This window comes from Penicillium expansum, assembly GCF_000769745.1.
Source record: "Penicillium expansum strain MD-8 chromosome Unknown contig58, whole genome shotgun sequence".
Classification (NCBI taxonomy): Eukaryota; Fungi; Ascomycota; class Eurotiomycetes; order Eurotiales; family Aspergillaceae; genus Penicillium; species Penicillium expansum.
Window position 1 is genome coordinate 240,834 of NW_015971292.1, and position 17,077 is coordinate 257,910.

The window sequence follows — 17,077 nt, forward strand, 5'->3', positions numbered from 1 at the left end:
AGGTCACAAAGCCTGCAGGACGAATGTTATGTACTGGAGTATACTCGAGAGGTAATATCAACGATATGTAGTTTCAACTGGGTTGAGTTTCTCCTATTGTATAGTCATGAGTAGGGTGACTGATGTAATATGGTGTCGTTCTAGTTCTGGTGTCTCATACTCCTACTTAGCTGGTTCGGTTGTATGTATGATTGTGGTGGGTTAAGTGGAGAGCTATATAAGAATTTCGATCTCGAGTGTCATAAAATTGAATGGTGTCACGTCCTCTCCCAGTGAGGGTAGATATAGTAATTGTTTGGTCATAGCTGCAGCCCATGCTCAGACGATCAACAAGCCCCCATTGGAATTCATAACAGATCCCGTCAAGTTATGGTCTTTCATACAGTAAACATAAGCTTCTGCAACATCTTCAACTTTCCCAATACCTCCTGTCAGAGAGGTACTGCCGATGGCATCAATGCCTCTCTTGCGCCCCTCAGGAGTAGAATACCAGCGAGCAATGAGATCTGTGTCAACAGGACCGAGGCAGACCAGGTTTATGCGCACTGGCTTCATTTCAACTGCTAAACTTCGGATCATGCCCTCCAATGAGCCAGTATAGGCGCCCAGCACATTCCAATTGGGGTACGGGCGATAGGCGCTGATTCCAGACGTGAATGAAATGCTGGATGCCGGGCCTGGTGCCATATGTTTCATCGCATGTTTTGCTATCAACAATGGCGCAAAAAACCGCACTAGGCCAGTTTCTTTGATGAAATTGAAGTCGATTTGAGACAAGGGTTTCGGGTTTGGATGATCGCCAGCAGTAAAAACGACATGGTCTAACTGCCGCTTCCCGTTTGATGTGGCGGCATTGAAAAGAGCCTCGATATTGAATTCAAGTAGGCTTTCTTGCTTCAAGTCGCACGCGAAGCCGACGATGTCACAAGCAGTCGATGGATAAGATTCACGAAGCCGCGACGTAGAGGCGGAAACGCGATCAAGGTTGGAACTCGAAAGAACGACTGAAGCAGCACCATATTCAACAACAGCTTCCGCGACAGCGTAACCAACACCAGCAGTTCCACCAATGATAAGGACATTTGCTCCAGCAAGCTTGGAGATATATTTGTTCAGAGGAGACATTCTGAGTTGACTAAATAATCTGTTTGGAGAAGCGAACCATGAGTTTAAGATGCCCGATGATGTTGTAGTACAATATTGGCCACTTTAATAAAGACTTATCCATCTCAGGCCCTGACATTATTATTGTTAAGGAGTCCAAGTGCTTGATAATGCCTCACCACTGCTTACAAACCCTCTTCCCTAGGCTTATTAACGTCCCCCAAGGCCGTCCTCCGGTTGTTGGTCCGCCCGGGCCAACACCCTTTCCGTAACGGAATGTGGGGATACCGGTATCTCGGATGTTGTTTGTCGGACAGATCAATGAAATTATAATACAAGTATTAAGTACCGGTAACCTACCTTCCGGTGGCGGAAGCTCCTCTACGGCAGCGAAACAACTAATTATATGCCCTAGATGAGGTCCGTATCACAAGGTGCAGAACAGATGAATACAATTTCCGACCGGATAAATTATGACTCATGCGACTAGGGCTATTGTTTCCCAATTGATGCCATCATATTCTAACAATATAAGTTAGGGGCAGGCTGCACTGAAGTCAAGGTCAAGATTGTCCCAGAAAATCACTTCTTCATTCCGGTCTCAAGCTCTAAGTTAACGCCTTATCCGATATCCTCGATTTTCCTTCACACATCTTTCAAAACTTGTTGAAGATGGTTGTTGTTGCCGTCGCAGGTGGCAGCAGTGGCCTTGGTCTCACTATTGTTGAAGCCTTGAAAGCTCAAGGCAAACATGAAGTTTTGATCTTAAGTCGAAGGGTGAGACGGTCCCCAAAAGTTTACCGCAAGAATTTGAATTCAACATAAATAGGAAAACACCGAGCTTGGAGAAAAACTAGGGGCTCTTGTTGTCGCCATCGATTACAGGAATGCAGAGTCCATTGAATCAGCCCTAGAAGCCAACAACATCGACACTGTCATATGCACAATCAATTCTCAGGATGATCTTGAGCCAGAACGAAACCTGATCCTTGCTGCGGACAAATCGCGCACTACCAGAAGAATCATACCCAGTGTTTTTGCTGGTTTTACATATCCCATCAAGTAACCGTTTTGCTCATAGGGAAAGCAAAGAAAAGAACTAATTTTTCTTCAGATACCCTGATAGTACCCCTGTTGCGAAAGCCAAATCTGAAGCTATCAAGGCAGTTCAAAAAACATCATTGGAATATACTGCGTTCTACAATGGCATCTTTCTGGATTACTACGCCGCTCCGCAATTGAAATCCAATATATCACCTTGGCCTTTGTTTGTCGATATACTCCACGAATCAGCAGCGGTCCCTGGTTCAGGAGATGATCTAGTCGTTTTCACTCACAGTACTGACATCGCCAAATTTGTTGTTCTGAGCTTAGATCTCGCAGAATGGCGAGAGGAAAGTTATGTTTTGGGAGAGAAATTGACATGGAATGAGTTCATCAGACTGGCGGAAGGTGCAAAAGGTATGTATCACGTAATATCTTCAAGCTCCCAATAGTTCTGCTAACGATTCTATTTTAGGTTCCAAGTTCAACGTTATACATGATTCTGAGGCCGACATGAAGGCTGGAAATGTTTCGATACTGCCCAGTTACGGGAAAATGTTTCAACTTCCCGAAGCGGATATTAAAGCTCTGCTGTCCACTGCTGGAATGTGGTTCGTGAAAAAGGAGCTTGATTTGGATCCTACACGTGCATTGAACAAGGAATTTCCAGATATTAAACCGATGAAGGTAAAGGATTTCTTGGGATTGTCTTGGAAGTGCACCGATCCTACTGTACTAGAAGTTAAGATATAACAGAATGTAAATTGAAAGAATATCCGATTTAAATCTAAACACTCAATAATTAATATTTGTTTATTCGTCCGGAAAATAAGTCAACTTGATATCCCTATTCTTATAGGTATATATAGCTATTACTAGAGCTCCGCAAAGCCCATAAAGCCCATAGCCCGGCCCAGCCCAGCCCACAAATGGGTTGGGTTTTAGGCCTGGCCTCGGGCCCACCGATGGGCTTTAGGCCCCAAACAGTACAAATATGCCGAGAATTCAGAATTTGAACCCCCGTTTAGGGATTTTAAAATTACCCTTCGTTCTACCCCCGTTTCTAAGCCTTATTTTAAAGGTAATATTTTATTAATTTAAATTATTTAGAATTAATTACTAGTTGTCTCTCTATATCACTTTTTAAAACGCGAGAAAGCGCGTTATTTAGATAATTTATAATCTAATCAAAATATACATATTTTGCGGTATCTCGACCTCTACTATTCGGATTGTATTTAAATTTGAAATTTATACTTATATAGCTGTAAATTTTATAAATTTAAGATACCTATGAAAAGAACAGAAATGGTACTTCATTAGTCAGTTTCAATTCCATCTAAGTGCTTCCAATAGTCGTGATCTTTAGATTCACAAGGAAGATTACGGAATGCTTAAACCAACTTAAATATTTCAAACGGGCGGCCTCGGAGGCCACTGGGGCCGTCTATTACGAGCCACTATTTATGTAGCCGGCTATAAATTATACGGGATCAATTAAAATGAAGTAAACTCGCATTTCAATTAGGAACAGATAAAATTCATAGTAGTACCACTATTGAGAGAGAGAATCTGAACTTCAAAAGGCCCGAAGCGGCAATCTTACTGTCAACATTATTACACCCTCCATCTTTCTATCAAGTAACACTATGCTACTTTGCTTACAGGAAGGCTGCAATAAGGCAGCCAACGAAAGCACCAGATACAAGTCCATTACCTGCACTCATCGTAACTCCACCATTGAAGACGGGAGACGAGGAAGGGGTGCTAGCAGTCTACGACAAGTTAGCTATGAGTCCACTAGTATGTAGAAGAAAAACCAACCGAGCTTCCAGTAGGTGTTACCGAAGGAATCAATGACGATGGGCGAGAAGAACCAGAAACACGCGGGGGGCTCACGGAAGTTGAGGCGACCGTAGTACCAGTAGCCGAGGTCACCACACCAGTAGTCACAGCGGAAGTGACGCTCTCCTCAGCAGACTCCGTAGTGGTAGCACTAACAGATGTAGTGGTGGAAGACTCTTCGGCTGAGGTAGTAGATACTTCGGCTGAGGTGGAAGGCGCTTCAGTCGAAGTGGAAGACGCTTCGGTCGAGGTGGAAGACGCTTCAGTCGAGGTGGAAGACACTTTGACCGGGGTGGCATCCAATCCACATGCAGTGGCAGCCTTGGATACAGAATTACCGTAGTATTTCCAAATGTCGAACTCAAGGGCACATTTCAAGCAATCGCTCAACTCGGTCTTGAAAGTGGCGGCATCACAGTACCCATCAGTACGGCCGGCGGTAATCACGCCACCTAATCGGTCAGTTTGAGTAATTATGCTAGAGGATATGTAACATACCGCAGTTGGCGTGACATTCGTACGCAGGAGTACCGGGATCCTGGCGCCGGTGCAGAGGGACAAAGTCCGGGAATTCGAATGCGCTAACACTGAGTACAGTGCAGGCAAAAGCAGCAACGTTAACGAGATGCATTGTGGTATTAAAGAGTGAAATGAGGTAAATATTAGTATTTAGAATTGTAAAGACTGATGATATGAGCATTAAGATGACGGCAGTTCAGTCTCTACTTATTCACCCGTGGATGCTCCTCAGAAAAAATACATTGTCTTGGCGGAATGCTCATTTCGGAGCGAGAAATAGCCAAGGTGGTACGAGGGGTCCGGGAACTGGAAATTTATCGGATTAGATTGCCGGTTACGGTCATGTCTCAAATGAACCCTAGCTATCAGGTAAAAAATGTGGAAGCGAACCAACTAAACGCAACTAAAACAGCCTTGGAAGACCCACCTATCTTATCTGATTGATCTAATCTGATCTAGGTCCGGAGTCTTTTGCTCTACGCTCTTTATCCGCGGGTTCCTCCGGCTTCAATAAATTAATTGCCTACATTGGCAAGCCATTGAACCATAATTTGTATCTTTGCTTGTGACTTGTGACTCAACCTCGATGGGTCCCTAACAGTGGTCTAACTTCGGTGAGAGGGTTCCCGGCCATGACATTCAGGAAACTCTGGTTGCCACGTGCTTGGCATTTATTAAGACCCTTGGCAGTGGGGGTCGGGTTAAACCGACACACACCTATCTGAGACCCTCGCTCATATCGGTAGTAGTTTTCAAGCGAGCTCGAGGGTAACTCGAAGTTTATAAACGCCGATGTCTCGGTTTTCCGTCTTTTTCTTCAAGACCTTTCTAAAAACATCTTCCTCCTATCATATCCTTGATTAGACCAAGTCTCTCAATATAATTATGAGAAACTACGTCGCACTAATTGCTCTCTCTGCCGTTGGAGGACTATGTGCTCATGGCGATGAAGCGAGCAAAGTTATGGGCCCGGCTGCCTTTCTGTGGCCACCTGATCGTCTCTGGGGTGCAGCATACGACAACAACGCACCGTGTGGCTCATCAACCGGGGCAGTGAATCGGACAAACTTTCCATTGAGTAAGCGCATATTTATCCCGCAACCAAAAAAAAGAAGATATGCTGACATGACACTCCAGTCAATGGCAAGCTCGCACTTGTACTTCAAGACGAGTCTTGGAATGTGCAGGTTGCAATCTCACACAAAAGCAGTAAGCTAACCCCATCATTCTCATCTATCTAAACTGACCCTCCTTTAGACCCGACTACCAATGATGACTTCGAGCCCTTCATTAATGGCTCCACTCTTGCCGACATCAAACCAGGACATGAATGCTACTCTGTCCCCAACCCATCTATCGATGTGGAAGAGGGGACGAATGCTACGTTCCAGATCAAATACACCTCCGATTTCGATACTGATAAAAACGAAACCTACTACGCGTGCGCAGACGTCACGTACATCGCGGCAAGCAAGTTCACCTTCCAAGTCCCTTGTTTCAATGTGACGTCAGACGAGTTCACCGATGTTACTACCACGGCCACAACTGGGGCTACTGCTACTGCCACTGCAGCATCGGGCGCAACGAAGAACACGGGTACCACGAGCGAGAAAAGCTCTGGTCTGTCAGGCGGGGCTATTGCGGGTATTGTGGTTGGCTCAGTGGCTGGGTTGGGTCTTGGGATTGCCTTGCTGTTCTTCTACAGAAGGCTTCTGCAGAAGTATCGCTTCTTGCGGCAAAAGGCTTCCACCCGGAACGTGAACTGGAATGAGGAGGCGCCTCAGCATAAGGTTGACGATGAGGTTCCGATTGGGCTTCGCAAGATAAGATGATTCCAATGAGGATTTTGTCTTCTAGATGCTGGGTGCGGGAGGGGAAGTGTGCAGCTGTTTGTGTGTTGGTCGCAGTAATGATTAATGTTCTTATGTTTGGCTTTCAAAGTTCTATATTTACGATATACTTGATTTATCTTGTATCTGTCTGTTCGTGTCTTGATAGTCAAAAATCCGAATGATGTCTTAATACATGAGCATGGTTCCACCATAGATAGGAATCACTTTACATATTCAATGGCAGATCTGTTTAGTCCAAGATTATATAAGGCACGTTACATAAAAACACACTGATGTGCTTTTAGATGTTCTTTTTAGATTTCTTTTTAAATATACACGAAACTGGAATGAATCATAAACCGAACATAGGACTTTTCTCGAACGACCCAACACCTCCATGTGATGAGTGCTCCTGCTTAATGTGATCAACGTTGGAATATAGAGTAGCGTAGAGCGGGTCATAAACGGTGGAGCATACATACCCTGGAGGTTATCCGGTCAATGCTTCCGCGATCGGCGCAGCTGATTATTCGGTGCCGTTCTTCCGGGAGACAAAGACCAAGATAGTGATGGGGCACTTGGTGAGGTACAGGGATAAAGTGGAGCCAAGCGCTTTCGGCCTCGGTGACTGATTTTAAGCTCCTATGTCAAACCGACAGGTCTAAAGGTACTAGTAGAAGATAGTAAACCAGGTCGTAATATAATGCACATGGTGTATTGGGAATGGAAACCGATATATATGATATGAATATGTTGTTCAATTCTAATCGAAATTATAGGTAGGACACGTGCTAGACCAGACCCTAAGTCCCTGACGTACGAGCGAGATCAGATGTGACAGCGAGGATACCTAGACATCCGTCGGAATGGGATCGGAATGCTTTCTATTAGACGAAATTACACCTTCTCTCGGGAAATTGAACAGCCGGTACTTATTTCTCTCTCTGGGGAGCTAAAAAGGTATAGGTGCAGATGGTGCCCTATTTTTCGTCGGCTTAAATGATTTCGGCGCAAGGAAATCCTACCCCCCTCTTTCTGTGGCGTAACACCCTCCGATACAACACTTGCTGATCCGACCGGACGAGAATTGGACGGGACAATGATTACTGAAATGGAACATTGCTCCGGGAGGTGATACCGGGTCTCTACTTGGTGGAAACAATTTTGTTGGATCGGTGTGGCATGAAATTTTAACGAAAAAGCCTCACTAGCTATGAATATATCCTTGAGGTGGGATCCCTACGTCTCTTACTATCCTTCGGAACCTCTGGCAGAACACCCATTCCTTCAAATATTCTTCCTCGGATTGCTCTTTATAAACCTACTACGTCGAGTCCTCAAAATCCCAACACGAAATCAAGAGTAAAGCGTACGGAGCTTCCCTCTTGAGACAGTGCACGCTACGAGTGGTCAAACCATGATGGTCGGTCAGTTGCTAGCTGGAATAGAAATGTCTTAGCCACTCGATGTCGTCTCGACATACGTGAAAGGGTTTCACGAAGTGCTTGACAATGGAGCTCTACGGTCCCTTATAATAAAGTGGATAATATTGTCGGAATTATCCTCTTCTCCTGTCGTTCGTTCGGAATGGAAGAGGTTGGAAATTCCCGCGTCGCTCCTGAAGGCCAGATCGAAACGACAGCCTAGAAGGCATTATGATGAAAGGGCATGGAACCCTTCTTCGACTCATCGGTACTCGTTCCTCTGTAACTCCCAGCTACCTTAGTTGCTTTTTGATTTTGTTTCAGCCTGTTGGGCGAGGAAGGGATTGTAGCATCCTCGTTACGTCTCAATGCACACATCTGGCAGAAGAGAAGGAAGCCTCCACGTATTGGGCGAAGCTCTGGAAAGAGGGATCAAGTGAAGGGAGATCACCCATGGAGGAAGAAGCAAGGTTTTATCTGCTTAGCAACCTGCAACCTGCAACCTGCATAAAACTTCTCCAGTGATACCGCAAGAATCAGTCTATACATCAGCATACAAATGCTATTTGTTCTGTAATAGTGATCGTGTTATCACTTCATTGACAGGAACCATCCTGATAACTCTATATGTATGCAGTTCATTGTTACACATTTCAAACTTGATAAAAAATAAGGAGCGCCATGGCCCGGAACTATTCGCTGCTTTCGCGACGGTAATGTAAGAGAGTATACGGAAAAGAGACAACCCAGCCAAACATACCTAGCGTATAGTATCATCATGAACTGGATCCAGTCTAGCAAGTGACGTCTTGTACAATCTGGGTAAACCGGTATCTTCAAATGCAACGGAGTTCTGCGCCATATCTGCAACAGCCTTTCCAGACAAGAATGCCACAGGCATACCATGGCCGTGGAATCCAGCCGCGATAAACTGACCCGGTTTACCCGGAATACCACCAATATGAGGTAACGAGTCTTTACTGTATCCCATGACTATAATTGAGACAGGAGGTTAGCAGAAGGAAAGCATACCCTCGGTCCGAGGGAATTGTATATAGAGAAATTGCCCATACCACCAGCCCAGACTTGTTTGATTTCCGCCTTGCTATCCTCCCACCCAAGGAAATTTCGTTGCATGTGCCCATCGAGATAATCCACAGCAACCTGAATCAATTTCCCATCATCTGGGTTATCATACCACTCCTCCCGATTATCTTTGAAAAGATTCTCCGCCCCGCCGATAATGAGTGTCCCGTCATTCCGGGAAATTTGATAAACAGCCGCCCCCGGCCCAGACCGTGTGCAATAAGTACCAGAGAGCTCCTGGTGGGGTGCACCAGGTGCCGCGGCAATCTGGGTGCAGATACCCTTGCAGGGGATGATAGCTTTCGAATATTGCGGGGCCAAGGCGCTTGTGAACGCGTTGGTCGCGAGGATAATCTTGCGCGCGTTAATGGTGCCACGACTGGTAGTCACCGGCCAGAATCCATTTGCGTTTGGAGTTTCCCCGATTGCAGAAACAGGTGTATTCGTCTGCAGGTTCAGGCCGTGAGAAACGGCAACCCGAATGAGATGGGCGACGAGTTTGTAAGGCCAGAGATGGCCTGATGGAAAACTGAAGCCTCCCTTGGCGTCTCGAACATACGCCGTCTTAAAGCGAACATTGTTAGAAGGAATATCGAAGATGGATATGCTAGCCCGGATGCTCATTCCAACTTACTTCTCGGGTCTCGGCTTGAGACAGGTATTTAACATCATCCATAAAGTCCAGTCCCTGTTCGATCAAGAAATCGTAGAAGGTTTTTACCTTCTTTAGTTGAGCTTCATCGTGATAGATATCATAAGAGCGGGTGAAGGTGAGATCACAATCAATTTTCTCTTTTCGAACCAGCTCCTCCACGATCTTCAAGTGCGAAATTTCAAACCGTACAATCTCCAACGCTGCTTCGATGCCGTATCGTTCGGTGAACAAAGCTGTTGCGTAATAAATATCTGGTCTCAAATGACCACCTAAGAAAAAATGGAGTGAGCTGGACTTGTATACTTATAATGTAGGTCATGAGCAGGCCTCACCATTGCGCCCGGTGGCACCAGAGCACAGCTCCCGAGCCTCAAGCAGCACCACCCGGGGGGTTGGATTTTGCGGATTCTCTGCGAGCAAGCGATAGGCGGCCGAAGCTCCGACATAACCTCCACCGATAATCAAAATATCAGTCTCCTCTGGCAATTCTGGTGTGGTTTGATGCTTATCGAGGACATCTGGTTGCGTTCGCCAAAATGGTTGGCTATACCCCGCTGCTGGGCGGGGGAAGGGCTTTGCATTGGAGTTGGATGACATGATGATGAGTGGCCCAACAGTAGTCTGAGATGCGATTTAAACTCCAGGGATATAAGAATGGAAATACAGATGCAATGGGAGAAAAAGAAGAGTCAGAAAAACGGAGAGCGTGGTGTTAAAGCTAAGGCGTCATCGGAGTTGATACGCTGCGACCTATCGCAGAAGAGATTGAACTATGCGGGGCTGAGATTATGGAATCAATTGTGCGACTGGAGTCTACAACATATATTTCTGAAATTGATGATATTGCTAATACTCCCCACTATTTTCATCACTGAAAACTAGCGCGTTCCGGATTTGTTGAGCTGGCGCTATCCCCAGGCCACTTTTGTTGAGCTTCAAATGCCTCAATCACATCGGGGCAGCTCGATTGGGCCTTGGCTGATTGTCGAGCCATATATTCAGACTCGATTAATCGTGCTTTGAGAAGCTGCTTCCGAGTCTTGGAATGGATAGCTGAATGCAAGCTTTTCGCCAAGCCTTGTCCTGGATATGCTACTAAACCCAAAGCACCTAGAGATGATCAATTAGCATAGTCCCGCTGGTCAGATAAGGGTACCCTGTGTGACAAACCTGATGCAGCCTTCGTCCCCATGCCAATAGGGCCTTTAACAAATCCTTTAATTGCACCCCTAATACCATCTTTCTGGCCACCCTCGTAGGGTTGTCGAAATATATCAGTAAGCCCATGTGAGAACCCATGCGTAAAGTTATCTGAAGCCGCAGCAACTCCAGATTTGAAGTCCCGGATGTTATCATAGTCTTTCACCTCCTCGCCATAGAGCCTGGGAACAGCTCTGAGGCCTTCATTCACTGCACCCGGTATGTCTACCAGAACGCCCTTGTAGTAATAGGCTATGATCCTGCCCACACTTTTGGCGGATCCTCCCACTGCCTTTCCTGTAACTCTCCAGTCTTCATCTGTCCGGTTGCTTCCGGAAGTGCGTGAGATGCCTGCGGATGGACTTTGGTCGGATTCGGGGTTTGCCGACTCAATGACTACGAGCTCTGGCTCGCTTTGTTGACGGGCGCGACTGAACTCCTTGTAGGGCCGAATGACGACGTCGCTTGATGCTGTGAGGATATCCTTGTACATGCCTAGTAAAGACGATGTGCCGCCCGTGATAGGATCCCATCGCCGGGTCTGAATGAAGATTGATTTACTCTCGTATCTAGTTCCGAATGTGTGTTAGTATAGGTATTTATAGATAGGATAGTAAGGATATATGCTCTCACGTTTTGAGGCCCTGTTTATCAATGCGAGAATTCTCAAGCAAGATCCCTGCTGCCATCTTCGACAAATTGATAGGGGACTTTCCGTTTTGTTTTAACTGCCATACAGCTGGCTCAGAATTGATGAACTGGCATTTCATTTTATCGAGCGGTAAGTTGCGATGGAAAGATGCAACGGCCGCTGAAACTCCATCTTCTTCGCTCATTTCACGAGCAAGATTGCCAGCTGCTGCTAGGGTATCAGGATGCAAGCAAAAACGAATGGCTTCCGCTAAATTATCTGCAGTCAATGACCGGTGTGGAATGGGCATTGGTCCAATCCCGCGTGACGCAACCATATTCCCCCAAAATAGCTGACTGTAACAAGTTAGCAAAGGAATGGAAAAAGCTTGCAAGAAATGACATACTCTCCAAAGAATGGTACAATGAGAGAGGGCCTTCCAAATCGTAAACCGCATGCTGTAGTCCCTGCTCCTCCATGATGTACAACTGCAGCGACCTTCTGGAACAGCCATTCATGCGGACAGTCTCCAAGGTAAAAGATCTGATCGTCCGATTGTGCGTCGCCAAGATTACTCCAGCCACGGGATATGATCGCACGGCCGCCCCAGGATCTCACCGCATTGACGAGTGTGGCAGTCATGGCTGGGGGATCCTCAATGACGATGCTCCCAAAACCAATATAAACTGGCGGAGGCCCGCTTTGGAGAAATGCATCAAGGTCTGCTGGTGGTGTAAAGTCTGGAGGGGAGCGGAAGAAGAAGCCACAGACATTCAGATGTCCCGGCCAATCCGTTGGTTTAGGCATCAATGTAGGGGACCAGCAATAAGTGAAGGGAATCTTCAAAGTCTCTGCTAAACGTGGTCCTTCGGTGGTTGATATAGGTTCTAGGTCGATGGACTTTCTCCAATCGTTGATGACATCCCCCAGGCTATTCAGAGGTCAGCGTGCTGTAGTAGGAATGAGCAGGAGGGTATCCGATCATTAATTACCCTTGCCATGTGAGCCATTCGACGATCCCGTACGAAAGATAATTAGCCATTTTCGGCTCTGTGGTTGAATATTTCAAGTTTGCCAAGGGATGAGGGAATGATCTTGTGCTAGTCCACGGCATGGTGAACATCATATGTAGAGGGATACCAAGCGCCTGAGCGCAGTGAATATGGGCAAAGCTTGGAGGGTTCGCGATAATAGCATCGGCCACAAATGGTGTTTTGGTCACGGAGTCATCCTCAATACAGGACTGCCAGCATCCCTTGAGAATCTGGCCTACCATGACACGCTTGCGTTGAATATCACCATCTTGTATGGACTTCATCTGTGGTATCAGTCCTGGATTCTTCACCATATATGCCATTAGCTCCGAGGGATCTCCTCCAATAGAATAAAATTCCAGACCGGATTCCCGCACGAAGCTCTCAAAAACACCATGTGTGGCTAGTCGTACGCGGTGTCCATGGCGCTGAAGCTCGTTGCCTAGTGCGACAAAAGGCTGGACGTCACCTCGACTGCCAACGACTTGGATCACGATATTAAGCTCAAGACTACATCCGGTATCACCTGAAGGTTCTGGTTGTGGTTGAATATGCTCTTCCGTGTGCAGAAATGGTATCAACTTTGACACTTCTCTGCCCACTTTGGAGTCCAGGTCGATCTCAATTCGACCATCATCTTCAAAAGGTTAGTGCACTCTTGTTGGCGAGTAGCTAAAGAGGTAGATCCATTCTCACCTTGTACTTTTGCCCCATCCTGGGTCGACCGGTTGCGTTCAAGTGTAGAAGGTCGACGCGGTGGTTCTTCCATTGCTTCAGCCCAATGACATCACACGTGGGGAGAGCAGTGATCTTTCCGATGTAGAATATTCGTCGGATAGCTGGCTGCGAGTGAGATATAAAGATCTGTTAAGCATCCAGTGTTTTCTACAAAAGAAAGTAGTATATGAAGACAAGTGATGGTCCCAAAACAACTGAAGACCATTGGAGCTCTGATGGTTCTGGGCCAGGGACGGGTGGATCCTCGACTGGGGCTATGCCACGTGACTCTCAGTATGAACCAATCACAGCCCGTCACATAGAAGCCATATGACGACATTTATGGGGGAGTTCTCCCAAGTCAAGGCCTCCAACAAACTTCAACCTTTCTTGCAGCTACAACCCAGATTTCTCTGGTGATATCACCCGGGTTGAGCATGAAGCCTATTTTCAAAGGCTATGCCGTGTTCGTCTAGCTTGGATATATATCTAGAAGTAGGCAAAACAGGATCATCTGCAACATATTATGTGGGCTTCCCTGGTTGGAATTGGATGAAGAAGCCCAAAATATTATAATAGGGGTAGGTCATAAAACCAATTAGTAGAATGATGGACTTAAGTTAATACACTAGCATTTGATATTCATTCTTTGTACACTACAGATTTGTGCTTTGCTTGAGGGGATTTTTCGCGTTTTTTCTGGTTTTCGTTCTCTTGTCTTTGTTCTCGTCCTTTTTCTCCAAAAAGAAGTTGTCCCAGAGAATGAAAGCTCCAGAAATACCCAAAAATTAGCACTTTTCAAAATAAATTGCCATAATTTGGCCCACTTGCGTCAAACCGAGGTAAATGATGAAGTATCAATTAGGAATGAAGAGCCAAGAAGTCGAGGTCACTGTTAAGAACCTTCCATACCGACCTATCCAGACTCAGATTGACATCAACAGCACATGGAACATCAGCACAAGCCAAAGAACGTCTGCTACCTTGGCGTCGAGTTAACTCCTCCTCGGTAGACATGATGATTGCCAAGCCATCGACCCGGTAACCATCGCTAAAGGCCGGTGACACCAGGGAAGGGGCAATGCGCTTGCCATTGGGGGCCACATCAAAGTCAACACCAGCGTATGTCTTGCCCCTACTCCACTGGGTAGCGACAAAGCAACCATTTGGAACCATATTCTTGAACCTGATGTGGCTTTTATTGGGCTGTGCAGCAATCCATTCGAACTGCTGTTTGACTTCGTCCATATCGACCGAGTGAATTGCATCATGGATAACCTGTGCAACCTGCCAGAGCACGCCCTTTTCGAGTAATTCATGGGAGGTGGAAGTCGAGGGGCAGTGGACGGCGTTTGGAAAGTAGCGTGCGGGAAGCTTGAGACGGGTTGAGTCACGCATGTCCATGGTTGTCCAAAAGTCGCGAAGTGGCTGTAATTTGTCGGGGTCTGGTGCGATCCCCTTGTCACGCAGAACCTGAATTCTGGCTTGGTAAATGCGTTGGTACAGATAGGCCGAGATGAGCTCGAATCTAGTGAATGAGGTCTGTCCCTGGGCGTCAGGGTCGGTTGCAGCATTTTTGAGTGCAATAAGATCTTGACGGTGGAAACGGAGAGGACAAATGTAGACTGAGGGAGGTGTTGGAACATCTGGGATGGCCATGGTGTTTGGATCTAGGCAAAAGTTCGGAGGGTTGAACGCAGGGGCATTCTCCTTCTGGCTGGCCGATGGGCTGGTCATACCTCGAAAGTGTGAGTAAATCTCAGGGGGAGAGATGAGTGTTGGTGGAGAAGAGTCTCGCAATTGTTTGTAGATCTCAGCAAGATCACGGATTAGTTGTATGAATCCAGTGGCATCGCAGACCTGATGGTGAACTCGAATCCCTAGTGCGACCCCACCACAGCCAAATCGGGTGTGCTGGATTGCGAAGATGGGATTGTGTGAGACAGATCCCATTGTAGAATGAAAAATCGGAAGCAGTGCATTCCCAGAATCTGGCAGGTTGAAGACCAAAATACGGACGGAAAGGGCAGACAGTGCGATGCTTGCAAGTCTTCTAGGGCACTGTGCTTCCCAAAGTTCAGCGCCAGTACCTAGCCTACCAATCTCTGGAGCTTGGCTGACTGGATTCTGCTGTAGACGGCCAGTTAAATGTGGGTAATAGTCGAGGAGGTGGGATGCAGCCACCTTCAGCCGTTCAACTGGAAGGAAGTTGTCATTTGGCATTGTTTTCGGTTTTCTGTAGACAAGGATAGCTTCAATAGTCAACATAGCAGGCACGGTGTGATCCATCGGCCCTAGGCTAAAAGTAGACTCAAGTGCGGTGACTGTCGCCTCATTGGCGCAGTTAAGCGTGTGCCGCGTAGAAACGCGCACTTGGTCGAGCACCATCGCCGTGATTGGATGAATCAAAGACAAGGATAGCGGGATAATCAGGATGGATAAACACGTCAAAAGGTTGACAAGGATGAAAGATTGCGAGGATCAAAGATGACGAGGATGAAACAGGATGAAGATAAAAGAGTGAATGTTTGTGCTTAAAAGCAATAGGGTGTTGTCACTTTATCCCATCTTTATCTGCGTTGTTAGGATAATAAACTCGTTTGTCCCCCGGGCCTGTCGAGTGAAGACAATGGACTACAGGGACATATTTAGGGACCTGGCCACGGTTTATTCGACTGAATACATGTATGCTCTGAAATAAAAACAATTAAAACTTTCAAAGAAATGCAACTCAGGAATAGCGTGAACACATTTGGAACAAAGAAACTGGCCCGTATATGTTGTTTATTATCTCCACAAAGACAGCGAAAGACTCTAGCCGTAGGTAACTTGATAGATTTATATAGTATGCTCATCCCAGTTGCTTCACAAGCTGCCGTGAGGAATGGTTAAAGATTCTTATAGTAGTCAAATCCGACGCCAGAATACCAAATTCAGACATAGTTTCCACGCAGGTGGAGAAGGAGCCACCCACTTGAACCCTCTCCCCTTTTAAGCTCGTCACTTAGGCACCTGCCATCGCCTTAATACCACAGGCTATCAATGACCGGGCTGCGCAAGCGCCTCTCATGAGGAGGATACTTTTATTTCAACTCTGCGGAAACAGAGTGTATGGGTCAGGGTAGGAGCTGAACCAACCTAAGAAAGGGCTCTGTTCTCACCCCCTCCGACATTTTGGAACCTTTCTGCAGAGATAGCTCTCTGCTGTCCGAAGAATTTCTGAGGAAATTTGTTTTCTTGAAGATTCCTTTTGATACTCCACATCTTCCTGCCCAGCTAGCCTATTGTTTGCTTCGTGGGTCTTTCTTATCTTTCCATTATGATCTTACAACCGTCAACATACGGCTGCCTAGGTACAGATAATATCACAAATTTGAAGAGCAATAATTTGTGACATAGCTGTAGGATAACTTTCGTTGAGCAAAAAATATTGTAGGCTGGGGAGGAGGAGAGGATTGGAAAGTCTCATCAGTGACACCATAAGACCATACTCTTAGTTTCTGGAGAATGAATGTATTTAAATGTCCAAAAATCATATTTCAGCAGTACAGATTACCATCCTACCTGTTGACCAACCTGAGTAATAGGTAAAACTCGCTTTTTGTCTGCCTTCAAGATGTATTCACTGGCTAGACAGCACGGCCAAAGGGCCTTTTTTTCAAGGCCACTATGGTAGGAGCCATTAGCATTCGCATGAGACATAGGTCTAATCGTTCATACCGATAGTAACTCATACAAGATTTGTGCGGATAATACAGTAAGTCTCATCTACTAGGTACGATGAAATGGGGGAGCCGCTGGCGAGATTGAACCAATCAGCAACCAAAGGTTCGGGGCGGCTCCGACCAAGTGATCCACTTTGGGGCGGCTCCGATGTGGGGACACATCTACATACTTGAGCACCGAATCTTCATCCATATATTTAAAGGCTTGATCTTCGTCTTATCCCAAATCCATCTTACCTCAATCCCAATTTACCACTCTTG

At 46.3% G+C, this 17,077-nt stretch overlaps 7 protein-coding genes across 7 annotated transcripts; 2 read left to right on the forward strand and 5 right to left on the reverse strand.

The window, feature by feature from the left end:
• Positions 1–318: 318 nt before the first annotated feature.
• PEX2_022070 (Glucose/ribitol dehydrogenase) lies at positions 319–1,125 on the reverse strand (the record flags this gene model as incomplete). Its single annotated transcript, XM_016739482.1, has 1 exon — positions 319–1,125. One exon carries the CDS (start codon positions 1,123–1,125, stop codon positions 319–321), a length of 807 nt encoding a protein of 268 aa, XP_016599392.1.
• Positions 1,126–1,776: 651 nt separating this feature from the next.
• PEX2_022080 (uncharacterized protein) lies at positions 1,777–2,901 on the forward strand (the record flags this gene model as incomplete). Its single annotated transcript, XM_016739483.1, has 4 exons — positions 1,777–1,881; positions 1,934–2,166; positions 2,219–2,565; positions 2,624–2,901. The coding sequence occupies 4 exons, from the start codon at positions 1,777–1,779 to the stop codon at positions 2,899–2,901; spliced, it is 963 nt and encodes a 320-aa protein (XP_016599393.1).
• A 908-nt stretch (positions 2,902–3,809) lies between these two features.
• On the reverse strand, positions 3,810–4,624 carry PEX2_022090 (uncharacterized protein; the record flags this gene model as incomplete). Its single annotated transcript, XM_016739484.1, has 3 exons — positions 3,810–3,923; positions 3,973–4,445; positions 4,492–4,624. The coding sequence occupies 3 exons, from the start codon at positions 4,622–4,624 to the stop codon at positions 3,810–3,812; spliced, it is 720 nt and encodes a 239-aa protein (XP_016599394.1).
• A 773-nt stretch (positions 4,625–5,397) lies between these two features.
• Positions 5,398–6,344, forward strand: PEX2_022100 (uncharacterized protein; the record flags this gene model as incomplete). Its single annotated transcript, XM_016739485.1, has 3 exons — positions 5,398–5,590; positions 5,650–5,721; positions 5,770–6,344. The coding sequence occupies 3 exons, from the start codon at positions 5,398–5,400 to the stop codon at positions 6,342–6,344; spliced, it is 840 nt and encodes a 279-aa protein (XP_016599395.1).
• Positions 6,345–8,528: 2,184 nt separating this feature from the next.
• On the reverse strand, positions 8,529–10,106 carry PEX2_022110 (NAD(P)/FAD-dependent oxidoreductase; the record flags this gene model as incomplete). Its single annotated transcript, XM_016739486.1, has 4 exons — positions 8,529–8,761; positions 8,842–9,418; positions 9,489–9,742; positions 9,842–10,106. 4 exons carry the CDS (start codon positions 10,104–10,106, stop codon positions 8,529–8,531), a joined length of 1,329 nt encoding a protein of 442 aa, XP_016599396.1.
• A 271-nt stretch (positions 10,107–10,377) lies between these two features.
• Positions 10,378–13,143, reverse strand: PEX2_022120 (glycosyltransferase; the record flags this gene model as incomplete). Its single annotated transcript, XM_016739487.1, has 6 exons — positions 10,378–10,619; positions 10,680–11,278; positions 11,343–11,696; positions 11,747–12,271; positions 12,333–13,011; positions 13,071–13,143. 6 exons carry the CDS (start codon positions 13,141–13,143, stop codon positions 10,378–10,380), a joined length of 2,472 nt encoding a protein of 823 aa, XP_016599397.1.
• An 809-nt stretch (positions 13,144–13,952) lies between these two features.
• PEX2_022130 (Transferase) lies at positions 13,953–15,479 on the reverse strand (the record flags this gene model as incomplete). The annotated part of the gene is made up of 1 exon (XM_016739488.1): positions 13,953–15,479. The coding sequence occupies one exon, from the start codon at positions 15,477–15,479 to the stop codon at positions 13,953–13,955; it is 1,527 nt and encodes a 508-aa protein (XP_016599398.1).
• Positions 15,480–17,077: the final 1,598 nt, after the last annotated feature.